This window comes from Ostrea edulis, chromosome 4, assembly GCF_947568905.1.
Source record: "Ostrea edulis chromosome 4, xbOstEdul1.1, whole genome shotgun sequence".
Classification (NCBI taxonomy): Eukaryota; Metazoa; Mollusca; class Bivalvia; order Ostreida; family Ostreidae; genus Ostrea; species Ostrea edulis.
The window spans coordinates 59,688,038-59,702,483 of NC_079167.1; the positions used below are offsets into that span (position 1 = coordinate 59,688,038).

Here is a 14,446-nt window from a genome sequence, read left to right on the forward strand (position 1 = left end):
GATAAGGATATATTTAGACTAGAAATTCTCGGAAGTCTATCCGGCATGGTTGGGAGAAGATCACGGATTTGATATTTTACGCTACCGGTGATTTTCCCCCAGAATCTCCCTTTAGTATGTACAAAACTGGTGAAAGTGAAGATTACAAATTGAGGATTTACATAATCGTTTTGATCAACTATAATTGTGCTCAAATTCTTGTTTTAAGAAGTCTCACACGAAAGAAAAACATGTCTAGCCTAATATGTAGTCAGAGTCCGGATCTTATAATTAATTTACTTCTTGATTGATAATTATATATTTTTTCTTTTTGATGCGATATTTTTAGACATTATCTATATTTCGTACACGCAGGTGAACATTTTTTACGACCCTGATCTTTACTATTCCCACGGTGCTGTAGATTTCACTCAGGTCTTTTACCTTTTCATTAAATTTAAAGATGAATATACATTTTGTGTATTAGATAATTTGGTTTTCTCAAAGGACAAGTTGCTAATTTATTTCTGAATATACAATCCATGTGTGCATCATTTTCTACGCCGTTTTCCCATGCATAGCGAAACAGTGAGAAGGTTTTTTTCCATTTCAGTTTTTTGTGAACGATTAATATTTTGTGTATGTTATTGAGGTTATAAAATTCATTTCTTTATCGTCTAAAGATACTATGAAGAACACGTGTAAAGAAAATTTGTAATGCATTTAAAATTCAAAGTAGCACAGATAAAATTTACGGCAACCCTGGAATTCTTACCTAGAGGATAAAAATATGGAGAAATGTTATGAAATTTTGCTTCATACAAATCATAATGTTAGCGTGATGCATAGCAATGTAGACATAGGGTCATTTAAACCCTAATTTTGTTTTATTGTGAATATTATACCCACACAAAAGCTCACTATATTGTAAAAATAGCTAGGTAATGTTGAACATGATAAACAAAAAACGCAAAAGTTTCTATGCTTGAGATAGCTCTTCTAGCGGCCCAACGTAGAATAGCCACAGACCCCGTGTGGTTTTTCACAGACGTTCTTTTGTATAAACCCCAAGAGCATAAAAACCAATGCGGTGTATAGCCCGTATTATTTATTTTTTATCAAAATGTCTGAATTATACACAAGGATGTAGTTTTGAATTAAAGAAGAAATTGATTACGTAAGCGTGCTTGAATATATTTCAGGTAAAATGAAGAGATAATGAAACGCAGACCAACTGTCTGACGCATAGTCAAAATACCATTAAACTGTGTATTTTCTTCCTTCCAGATAGCATGCACTGCTTCAGTTCAGGATAAAGATTTGGGAAAATATGAATACCAGTTTCCCGAAGGCTACTAATATTGTCTATTGGATTCAATCATGGACGCTCCTGTAGATTTTTCACTGGATAGAGCACGGATATTAAATGGGAATATTACTTCATATAATGGGAGCAATTACAGTGAATCTGGGAGATCGGCGTCCGTGGGAGGCGGAGGGTGTGTTCAGGACCTCAGTCGAGGGTCTACGACCCCCTCCACCTCCAGCGACTTCCATAGATTCTTTCATCCCGCAGGGATCGCATTAGCTGCCCAAGGTATGTTGACAAAACCTGTATGAAGAATACGGATGTAAATTGGGTACCTGTCACTTGATATTAGAAAGGAAATCTTAGGGAAGTCCCATTCAAAAATCACCATGCAAGCCTTGCATGAAACGTACCATGTGTACCACAAAGGTATTGAAGTTTGGTCACTTTCTTCAAATCTAAGTATTATTACGTGGAAAGTCGATAGAAATTCGAATAGTTAGAATGTCGCTTCTAATTCTTATGAAGGTTAGCATGGCTGAAGATGTTGATACGTTTCTTCGAAAATCACCAGTCATTTCTGTGACAGCTTGCGAATCAATTCAAAATGACCATATGAATCTGAGGATTTTCTTTACTATAAGATTTAAAGCTCTGCATTGGTCTAGCGATCAATAAATATCCAATATTAAACCAAATTTCGTTTTTCAAGCCATACAATTTTTGCTTATAACACATTTTCAGATAAAATGTTATCGGTGTAATTTCCTGAAATTTACTGGTATAATCTCTGATAGCTACCATTATTACAGGCAATATATTTTTAAAAATTTGCATGCAAATGTGAATTCAAATTGAAATATTGCGTTTGTAGACGAGATAAGCATTTTATATGTATATCTCAGTAATTTGGATATATTTGTGATTTTTTTCACTTCATTTTTCTTATGAAATTTTATTTTCTTCTCATGGTATATTTCTCTTCGGGTTTTAAAATCACAGGTAGAATATAGTTCTGTTCGCCTGGTCGTACAGCCATCAAAGTTTGCCTCGCATCCTAGCGGGTGGGCTTTTTATCGTGTGACTGCTTGAAAATAAATTTGAAGCATATTTTCGTATCCATGTTTTAATGTATTCCAACTCCAGCCCACTCTGTACATGCATTACCTCTTCGTGCCATAAAATTACAAACTGCACATTGTTTTAAATTTGAATTTATTTGATATGTAGACAAACTATTTCCATGTACTTAATACATGAATTTGGGACATATTGAAAATGAATTTGAATTTATTCATGGTAAATTCTAAATGCATTTATGAGTTGACATGTTTAAAATCCATATAGAAATTATTATTTTGACTGAAATCTAGACACTGATGAAGAAGTTTCTGTCTTTTGAATATATTCTTAGTGAACCCAGTTGTGATTTTAAAGAAGGAAATGTTTGGTTACTTTCTTCTTTATTTATTTATCTATTTTTCTTTTTTGCTTTATTCAAGCCTTTTCTGTTACAATGATCAATTTAATTATTAATTGACAAGTAGAGACACAGTATAACTGCATTTGTTACGTCCTGGCTTAAGTGATTGAAAATTATACAGAGTAAATATTTACAGGGATAGAAAACCGGGATAGGCACAAGTCTTCTCCAATGTTAATGAGATGTATTTTTGCTGTATGCTTGAAATAAGTTCTAATGCGAGTAATGAATGCATTTGTAAAACCACATTTGTGCATTTTCTCGGATCTTTATAACAATATATGACATTGGTTTTACCATTAATTTTATGGACATATTAGTTGTGATATTTTGGGGGATTTTTTTTTTATTAAAGTCTGTATTTTGATAACATTTTGCACTTTGATATGTGCATTAACATTGGAGAAATAAAATGTTTGTTCGAATTCCTTCTGTTTATCTCTGTCTATTGTGTTCATCGTGGTATTGTGGGTATCCTATACCATGATAATGTATGATTATACTGGAGAGAGAGAGAGAGAGAGAGAGAGAGAGAGAGAGAGAGAGAGAGAGAGATTTGATTTTGATATTTGAAATTTTTGTGTTCAAGGTATTTTGATATGCTGTTAAAATGTTTGAAGGGGGAAAAAAAAAAACAAAGAGGAGTAAAGTTAAGGAACATAACTCTTGGTGCGTTTCAGTTGTGTAAATTCAAAATTTCCAATAATTCTTTAACTCTCTACTTATCATCATTAGAAATGAAAGTTCAGCATCGGTTAGGTTAACTGATATCTGGATGACGTTTCATCTGCTACCTTGTTATTTCATCATTATTCTTACTGTAGCTCGCCAGTCATTGGAATTCATCTATCCAGTCTTATATCATTGATTCCTTTCTCAACTCGTTTTAAATGCTTCAGTGGATCTCGCGATAAAAGTAATATGAAAAAGGTCAATTATTATGGACATAAATAATTTTTTATAGAAAATATCTTTTTTTTTCTTCCCAATTGATTAATTACACAATTATCTGAAGAATATTTTTTCAATTAGATTGATCAATAGTTTTCCCCTTCACAGAACAATCTCGCCACTTAATTACGACACATTAAAGTCTCATTCAGAGCTTTGTTTTAATGATGTTGGATTTTCGTTATTGGAGGTAGAAATGTAGTTACAAATCTTTGTTCATGTTTACATCAAAGAATTTCATATATTGAGTAAAAAAAAAATTCTTCAAAATATGAAATCCAATTAGAAAATATCTGTATTCCCATTACTTGTTTTGTTTTCAGTGTTCATCACCAATATCTATTCTTTTTACTTTATTCCATCACCGATTTCAAGTATGCCGTTATATTTTTTTTCAAAACTACAGAAGCTTCTTATTTCTCGTGAACATTCCTAGTATATTTCAGCTGTCACGCTTTCCTTAACATTATAAGAAGGAAATTTTGACGATGAGAATATAAGATCTTGCCAGTTTTTCATTCTCATAACAAGATGTTGCAACCGCAGTTTCCTTATGATTACAAACTGGAGAAAATGCTTTTATTGATCCATTCCTCTCTCGATGACTCCGTCTTCTCTCTAGTCAAAAGTTGTTCTACGGAATATTTATTTCGTGTATTGTAAACAAACCCAATACATTACTTCACATTTAGTCTGAAATAACATAGAACGGAAAACGTTGGAAATCCTGCCTATTAATACTCGGACTAAAATCATGAATATGATATTGTCTACAGTGGGCGTAATGCCGGTATCACGGGGAAAACAGATGTGTTTTATTTCTAATCAATAGTATAAGCTAATATCCATTGTTAAAGGAAAGAACTATTTAAATACAATCGAGAATTTCATACAATGTGCACCATCTGGCCAACTACGAACGTGAAAGCATCACACACCTAGAATTGGAAAAGATTGCCAAGAATTTTTCACTTTTTTCAATCAGAAAATGACGAATTTATTTTCAAGGGTAAATCTTTTAAAAATTGGAACACTTCTGCAATTCAGTATGATTACATATAGTGGTAAGGTCATCTGTTATTGTGTCGAGTTTCTTTAGGTAAATTATGATTAACAAATTCTTTCTTTTATACCAATTACAATCTTAATACATATAAAGAAATCATAACCACTGCCTTGTATTTAGTTTAGGTACGTTGGGAAATTTGAAGTCATTTTGAATGTTGCGAGTTCGAAATACGAACATATTTAATAGAGTGGTTACTGGGGCTAAATATAGTCTTTGGGACTTTTTCATTGCGAATAGCATATTAATGATGTAGAGTAATTAAAACAACAAATTCTTATAGAGTTTAGAGTAATTCTGGTATTAATGATTGAAATATTTCATTTCGTCACGACAGTCATTGGTTGTTTTGCTTCATACGGAATTGCTCAACGTGTGGATTTGTTCGAAGTATCCCATCAGAATGTAGTGGCTTCTCTGGAAAACCTTAACGGGCAAAATTAACAGAGAATTTCCTGTTCAATCTGTATGAACAAAAACAATACTGTAAATAAAAATCGCGTGGTGTTGATGGTATTGCTTGATTTATTTTGGATATTTCTTGAAATTAGTGTTATTATGAAATTGCAATTATTTTCAAAGATTGACCGTACAAAGAAATATATCAAAAGTGTTCTACAATGAAAAAAAAAATCTAAAAAGTATTAATATTTTACTATCTTTAATGTGTAAGTCTTCAGTTAAAACAACACTGATATAAACTTACCGAAGAAAACAAAATTCAATCCATAATTTCAAAACTAAGTCACGTGTAGTGAAGGTTATTATGTTAAAGAAAACTTTGTCTCTTTGAAGATATCATTCACAGAAGACTACACATTGGATACACTCAGATAGCACGTTTTCAATATTTACACTAGTTTTCCTTCTCACAATATTTGAGGATCGCTGCCGCCATCTTGGTTAAAATAAATGATCAAAACATATCAGTGCAGGTTTTTAGTTGTTTTTTTTAATGCGAATTTTGTATTTAAGTTCCATCAGTAATGTACATAATACTGTCAAACACCAAATCGCACCGACAACGTCGTTCATGTTCACATTTGGGTCATCATTAACATTGAAATCGGCCTTTTACGTCGAACGAAGCGTTAACAAAGAGCAGTCGACCTGATTTCTTAGCCACGTCTGACAGGCAGGCACGATAGCATTGTAATCCACAGTATGAGGCCATTGAAGGGGCACTACAATTTTGCTATAAAAGTTGTAAGACCACAATTGTTAAAATTTCATGTTTTACCATTACACAAAGTCCTAGCTAGAGAAAGTTTTTCCAAGCGTTGTCAAGACAATTTACGCTGGTTTGTAAATCAACCTTGAAAAAGTAAATCAAGTAAGCGGTACTATTGGGTTTTTGTTATTGTTTGTTTTACAAAACGAGAAATATGAGAAAGTCCCACACGTTTAAGGTTTTTTTTTTAATTTAAAAAGGGAAAATAATATGTTGACTTGGCTGCTAAATAACTGACTTCACTATGTAACTTAAGTGTATTTTTCGTATAACAGAGCAAGCGTAATGATCCTAGCTTGTTAACCAACTAAGCACGATGAAACATAGAAAGTTCATAAACTTGATGTTTCAAATATCATGTGGAAGGATTCGTTGCTGTGTGTCTGTAAAACCCTTTTTCTGTAAAATCATGACTGCCTGAAGATATAAGGATGTAAGCTTTAATTATGAAAATGGGCGTTTCTGTCATAGATTACTATTTGTGCAATATTTTTCATAGATTAAACCAACACGAACGAGTATGCTTTTATATGCTATCCTTAGAGGAAGCTTCCAGTCTGTTTGGCATCTCACGAATTTTCTGTTTACCCAAGTCTCTTATGTTTACTTGAATTTCCTATGCTGTAGATTCGCCAATGTATGGAAACGTTGTGCAACGCATTCAAAGAAGACCCATTAATTTTCAGGATTGCTTTATGAAATACATGCGAGTTTTGTTCTGAAGATAAGACACATTCGCCAGTAAAGGCTATTCTCTAGAAAGTGAATATTATGTTCGAACAAGCTATTACATTAAACAAATACACAAAGTGGGTCTCTCAGACGAGTTCAGATTATATGAACTTGCTCTCATTAAGTAATAGATGGTAAATAATATTTAGTATCTCTTATTTACAATACTGGATAACGTATCACACTAGATGCTATGTATTTTAGAATCTATTTTTAAAACAGGATTGTTTCCACTTCACGTTATATAATTTTTAAAAAGTATGATGCATATAAGAATAATACTTGTAAGTAAATATTATGAAAACATATTATATATAGAGATAATATTACATATTTTCCACTATATATCTTCCTAAAACTGTTTCGAGCATTCAACATTCATCTATTGTATATCATCCATCCTTTTGAATACATATATACTGGCGGAAAACCTAAAGCAGTATTATAATTGATGCGCCATATTCCCACAGGGGATGACATATGGAAACATTCCACATTTTATTTCAGTTTTAAAATAAAACACATGTTCCATTTCACAGCATGGCGATCCAGAAAAATGACAGTCTAAATAAATGACCTTCAGCAGTAAACCTACGTCACGAAAATGCAAGTGTTTTCCTGACCCGTATAAAATGGAGTGTTTAAATGTAAGGAAGGAAGCGTTCAAGATTTAAGAAAGATGGCATTAATGAAACAATTATTAATGGCATGCTATTACGTTGATTGAAGATATTTCATGAATCTGAAATTGTTTCGTACCTTGTGTAGTATCAAAGCTTTTCCAAAAGTTCAGTCACATGGATTTACACGGTGTTACTTGGTATACAAAAATATGCATGGTACTAATATTTGTAAGCATGCTATTTGAATAAAAATTATTGAGACCAAAATAAACACTAAGAGAAAACAAGAAACGTGAAACATATCTCATCTAGGTTAATTAAAATGTTAAAGTATAGAAAATACCTAAGATATTAAACTTTAGTGTAAGTGACTAACGACTAGCAAGAATAAGAGAGCGTCATTAAGGCCGCCAGATCTCCTCAATACGTGATGCCGGGTATCAGTTGCCCAATGTACTTCACAATCGTGCTTTATTCTCTACCGTCGGAATTAACTAAACCTAACACAACCAATCATGCATTATCAGATTTCCATAAAAAAAGTGGCATGTTTTGTTTTTTATGACATATTGAGTTTTGTGATTGATTTCAAAACTTTAAATGGGGCCAACAGGGAAATATTTCACAAGATATTAGTTGGAGTTTTATTCCCTGTAAAGTTTTAAAATTCTTTATAGATTTTGCTTACGTTCATCCCAATTATTTTTAAAAACGGAAAATGAATATTAATACATCAAGAATGTCCCATACGTCATTCAACAAAATCATTCTGAGTAGAATTGGTTGATAGTGTATTTTACTAATTTTTAATCTAAAGTTAAAAATGAGTACATGCCAAATTTGCCATGTACTAATTTTTTATTTTAGATAAATTATTAGTAAAGTACAATAATATTCGTGGTTGTTTGATTTATTATGAGCTGAAACTTCTTAAACCCCAGCTTAAAATGTATTTATGTTAATGTCATGGGAGAAACAACTACTAGAATGTAGAAACTAATTTTAGTAGAAAAAAAATGTGTATGTACATGCAAAAATTAGTTGAACGGAGAGTATCCAAGGGACTACTTTGTTATTTCATAAGATACCTTGGAAATTAATCCCTGATCTTATTATTTTCCTTTACATATCTAAATAGTATATTTTGATTTACTGTTTAACTTATGTGATCCAGTTAAATTTTTCCAGTTAAATTTTTTCCCCCTGTTTTCTTGGTTTCTTTCTTGTTAATACGTGATCGCCAATGGTTAATTTATAATAATGAGAGAAAAATTGATATGCATGATATTAGTGCATATGCATTCTTTTTCCAATTTCGATATTCAAAATGATGTGTATACAACCATGTTCTTCTTTATTGAAATAAAAACAGTTTCAACTAAATATTTTGTTGTTTGAAAATAACGTTTGAATTTTAATTTTCTCAATAGTATTTTTATTTCGGATGTTTTTCAAAGAAACATCAAGGAAAAACGTGGCAATAATTCAACACTGAAGAAAGTTTAGCTAAGTTAAAAAGAGGTTAACCCATTTTATCTGACATCAAAGGTTTATCCTGCATGTTAACACGAATGGACGTTTTGTTCTTGTCGTGTTCTATGCCAATTTGAAGAATGAAATCAAGGACTGTTTAATTGTTTTTACGAGATGTTTTCAAAATCCGAGAATATAATGATAAATAACTATTTGAAAAAAGAAATCCATCTATTTATAGTAAAAAAGTAAACTTTCGCCAAAAGAACATGAATTATAGAATTATATTTATCCCAGACTTTTCAATGTTCACTCCAGCATATTTCCAACTTCCTTGCTTAACATTGCAGTTTTATCTATAAGATATCAGAGAGATATAATATAAACTCCAAGCATCGACATATATATATTTAGAATTTCATTGGTAGGTGCGTCAACTTATCCCATGATGCACAGCTACTTGGCGGGAGGCAACGCGACAATTCCTGATCACCTCAAGAGTCTGCTTCCGGAGTACTACGCATCTCATCCTGAAGGTAGGACACCATTTAAGTAAACTTCTCTCAAAAAATCACAATTTTATTCGTTTAACATTTTCGAAAATTACACTAATTGATAATTTATGTACCCTTAAAAAATAGTCTAAATGAAATCTGTCAATTTAACGCTATACTTGGTGCACTTTGCTAATAACATGGTTTTATTTTTTAACGCAATATAAAATTTAATTAATTTGATCAGTATTTCATTCATGTATATATAGAAAATATTTACATCAATAGGATTAGGCAGCAACCGCAAAGCCTTTATAAGTCCTCTCCTATATAGTTTCATTATATGGTAAAAATAAAACGACACCCCTCCGTTAGAGATCAACATAGAGGGTGTTTCAAATAAATACTAATGTACTTCGTCGCTAAAATAGGGGGGTGGGGGCTCGAAAAGCTTTAGTACACATTTTTAAACATGGAAACAACACAGCAATTAAATCTAATAACTCATTTGTCCCCTGACTTATGTATAAATTGTATTAAAGATTTGAAGAAGAAAGAAAAAGCAGAATAGATATAAGGGTTTCAGATAACATTAAAACCATTATTTTTACAGCTAATATTTTGCACCTTTGATATCAAAAGCTAAAAAAAAAATAACACTTTTATAAATGTAATTACCATGTTAATCGAATCTGCTGTGAAATGTGCTCGCCTGTCTCTGGCTTGAATGCCTTAAGCTAGCTATAGTCAATTGAAGTAGCAGTTCTGTCATTAATACTTCAAGAAAATGTACATCGCAAGTTTGAAATCAACACATATCTTATAATTTCATTTGATTTTGCATGCATGTTTTAGTCTAACCTTCTTTTCTTTTAGTTATATCTTACACCACGTGTATCACATGAAAAATCCAGAGAAACTTACGAAACGTCTCGTTATTGAATAGAATGTCTTTGAATACTATTAATATTTGTAATGCCGTTATTAACATGAATTGTATATCTTGCGTTTTAATCCGTATATACAGCGTAGATTGGCTTCACTGACGCAAGTCTTTATGATAATTTTTCCTTCAATTTCAAAAGCAGAACTACTGACAACTGTTCGGGGAAAAAATGAACAAAGTTTAATTAAACAAATATTTTGATATACAATCAGCCATCTGAAATAAACATTTATTTCCTATAATAATAATAAAAAATAGTTGGCATGCATGGAAGAGATGAGAAATTTTGAATTTACGATAGTATTGGTATATCTATTTGATAAATGGTAATTTCCTTTGAATTGTCTTTGAAAATCTCTCGAGTGCTCTCTGTTGTATAATGCTATAAATATTTTAGTGACTGGGTGCCTTTCAGAAAGAAATATCAATCCAGAAACTTTCTCGAATGACTAGTATTGTAGGTAGTCTTTCTAAAGACAGGGAAAATGCAACAAAGATCTTTAGTAAGAGGTTAAATTTATGTGATAGCTAATCAAGCATGAATTGAAATATAGATAGTTGCTTTTGCAGTTTTAAAGGACTATTTATTGTATGATTTTTTTGTTTTAAACTGAACACTATACATCCTAATGACTGTCATGTTTCACCCACCACTACCGCAGTAGATGACAAAATTTACGAAATATATTAAGAAATTCAAACATTTTATAGTTGTTGTTGGCCAAATTTGTTCCCTTTCGTATAATTATAAACATCTGGGATGGGTGGGGTTTGGGGTTATCACAAGGTTATTCAATGTTTGTTTTGCGTTCCTTGGACAATATTTCACTATTTCTGAGACGTTAAGTCAAAGGGAAGTGCCTACTAGTATGCATTGCGTTAAGGGTTGTATCCGTGAGGGTTCTCTATCGTGCCACGCCTGTCATAACACAGGACCTTGGTTTTAAGGTCTCATCCAAAAACCCCACGACTCGCACATCTAAATGCTGAGCGTTTGGCGAAGGAGCCTACCTATGGCCAAGGTAGGAGTTGCACGTAGGTCCCCTGTGAACCTCATACTGGGTAGTCCTTTATATGTGGCGATACAGTGAAAAACATACTTTCGATGGCAATTTATGGTATTGTTCTTGATTTAAATTGTAAGATTAAATGTTCTGACCGTACCGTTATGTATTTTGAATGTCACAGTTTTATGTCGTAACCAGGTATTCTTTTGATTATAAATACTGATTTTGGAAACTATTCCATATTTGATGGACATTTGCGATATGTTGTCCAATGCTATCTCCATGACAATTCAGGATTATTGTGATCAAGTTTCATGTACGTCTACAATTGGCGGGTATTGTCTGATAATGCTTTCTTGAATGAATGTCTTTTTGGTACATATTTTAGGATTGTCCCGGTACATGTTCCCCGGGCCAGGTTTCCTCCCCCCTTACCTCCCGTCCTATATGTCGGCTACTGATTCCCTGTCCCTCTTTGCACACTCCGCGGGATCGTCGCCGTATCACAGAATTTATGATCTTCATAAAGGTTAGTGCTGTCATTTCTCTCTGCTGCTGACGGTATGACGTAATTAAATTAGTCTGCAATGAAAAGAGTGTCATCATCCTCAGCGATTGGAGCAATACTGACTTGGCTGAAAGGGGTCAATATCAAAATATTTCTCATGCGATTTCTTACATGAATTTCGTAATCATATTAGCAGAATGTTTGCCTTTTTGCAAATGAAGTTTTTGTGATTAAATTCGATAAAATAAATCAAAGGAAAATTGTGTTATAAAGGGAAAACATTGGTCAAAGAAAGTGTTTATGTAAACGACAAAAGATTTTAAAAAATATATATATTTCCACAAAAAGGAGTGAAATAACATGTATTTCTAGGAGGCATGGTTCAATTAAATTCGCGAAACATATGCCAGAATGTCGAATTATTCAACTCGTGTTTTCAAAACATCACTGCTCAGACTGTAACCGAGGGGGAATATAAAAACTCGAAAGACCTTTTAATCGGGGGTCAAGTATCAACCATTTACAATTCTTATTCAGTAGATTTAAAATCACTGCCAATCATGTCGCCAAATCAGAAGGCCACTACTTATTTCTTCTATTATATTTGACAGTAAGACAGATACGATAGTCATGTTTCAGTAACTCAATATCAGATGTATTTTCACACTAGCTCCGCCTATTAATGCCATCACAAAAACCTTTTTTGTGAGGCACATTTGGGGACGCAAGAAAGGGAAATATTAATAACCCGCTGATTTGAAATTCATGTAAATCCTGCTTTTATAATCAATATCTCGAAGCAAAAAAGAGATCATAAAGAGTCTTTTATCAATGAAAAGAATGCCGTTATGGGTGGTATTACTGAAGGCAGCTGATCTCGCTCTCTCCGGAGGTGACATTATTCCTCATTACTGTTACCGTGGAACAAAGTAAATATTGTTGGAGACAGTGGGTCTTTCCAACTAAATTAACTACATTGTAGAACATAATGCTGTTTAATTTGATTATCTGAAAACCATGATATAGATATTTGTTTGTTTGGGGTTTTTTCCTTTAAGATTTGCCCATGATGAAGATTGTTTTTCTAAACATTTAAAAGATAGTTTGATTTGACTGAAAATGTTTCAGATTCAGTAAACATTTCATTAAACTCGTATAGAATTTTTCAAAAAACTTCTTTTTCTTTTCTTTTTTTAAATATTTGTTCATACATTGCAATTTTGGTATTGCAGAAGCAGCTCTTTATCATGGAGCCGCTCGATCTGGATTGTACAGTCCCCCTTCCTCATCGTCATCATCAACAGCCTCTGGAAGATTATCTTCAGATTACACATTAAATGCGTCTAAACGAGATTCAAAGTCTGCAGATTCTAAGCGCTCTCTGGATCTTAATAAACATTATTCTCGCAGTGAGGATTCAAATGCATCAAAAGCTAAGGGTTCCAGAGACTCTGACAAAAAGGATGAACGGACGAACAAACGCCCATGCGAAGTGTCACCAACTAGAAGCAAAAAAGCAAAAATTGTCAAAGCTTCGGAGCATGATAGCAAGAAACAGGAGAAAGACAGTCCGAAAGAGAATCTGTCGACACTGGCTGTGGAATCCAACGTTTTGGATCAGACAAGTGGTGAGATTAAAGTGGCCATTGATGAGTGCAAGAAAGTTGACAAAGATGGTGTTTTAGTGGATCTATCTATTAAAATTCCAAAATCGGAGATAATATCTCCAAAGTCTATGAAAGCTAGTCCAACCACTCCTGCTGTTTCCACAGAGGGAAAATCCTCACCGAATTCCAGTAAAGGTACGAAACCATCTCACTTTGAATAGAAAAATTGAAAATAAGGTACATGTACATGTAAAATAAAGTACCTGTCAACTATCCTGCAGTATTTCATCTTACCATTATAACGAAAATGTTGTTTTCCGAGACATGACGAATGTTTCATATTTGTTCGTAGTAGTTTGCATTGGGAAGTAATCCTGTTATCAGTCCCTTGTGTGAATAGAGGACCCTGGGCACGATCTATAGATAATTGATGACTATATTGTTAGCATTCACACCGAGCAAAAACGGTGTCACTTTGCCGAAGGATGGTTTTGCAGAAACATTATGACTTGCTTTCAAGTCATTGGAAGTATATTCCATTTTATTAGACATCCATCAACAATTTTATATGGCAATGCGAATATGTTGCACTGCAAATGATTTTATGAGTATTTAATTAGTTTACCAGTAACATTATGTAAATCTAGGCTAATGGTATTACAAGTGATAACAGTATATTATGCAAGATATATATATGTTGAAAAATGAAATGAATACGATTTTATTATAAAACATATTCATCAAATGTACTTACAATTCAGTTTTATTCAAAAGTACTTGTTAAAAGTGAATGTTGAATTTTTTATGGAACAAATTATCTTTATTGAGAATCTGTGTATTTCTCAAACTGGAGACATTTTTCAACTTTAGATGTATATCTTTTGCTGTAAGTATGAAAATATTCAGGCGTGCGCAATTATTATTTGAATTTATTCCCATATCATTTAAAGGAACTGTAGTTTATAAATAAATTATACATTATGCATTCATCTTGCGAAAGTTTATGCATTTCTATCAAATAATTCTTCTTGCTGTAG

General features: G+C 32.6%; 1 protein-coding gene and 1 long non-coding RNA gene across 8 annotated transcripts in view; one reads left to right on the forward strand and one right to left on the reverse strand.

The window, feature by feature from the left end:
- LOC125670994 (uncharacterized) overlaps positions 1-11,863 on the reverse strand; it is a 47,624-nt gene extending 35,761 nt beyond the window's left edge. Inside the window, exon 1 of the long non-coding RNA XR_008802510.1 lies at positions 11,730-11,863. This is a non-coding gene — a long non-coding RNA (uncharacterized LOC125670994). The remainder of the gene's footprint in view (positions 1-11,729) is intronic.
- Positions 1-14,446, forward strand: part of LOC125667992 (uncharacterized) — a 53,276-nt gene that overhangs the window by 13,411 nt on the left and 25,419 nt on the right. For all 7 annotated transcript variants that reach the window (XM_048901716.2, XM_048901719.2, XM_048901718.2 and 4 more), the window contains exons 2-5: positions 1,267-1,576; positions 9,276-9,383; positions 11,683-11,823; positions 13,035-13,604. In XM_048901716.2, coding sequence (XP_048757673.2) covers positions 1,360-1,576; positions 9,276-9,383; positions 11,683-11,823; positions 13,035-13,604 — 1,036 coding nt within the window. In that variant the 5' untranslated portion in view covers positions 1,267-1,359. The remainder of the gene's footprint in view (positions 1-1,266; positions 1,577-9,275; positions 9,384-11,682; positions 11,824-13,034; positions 13,605-14,446) is intronic.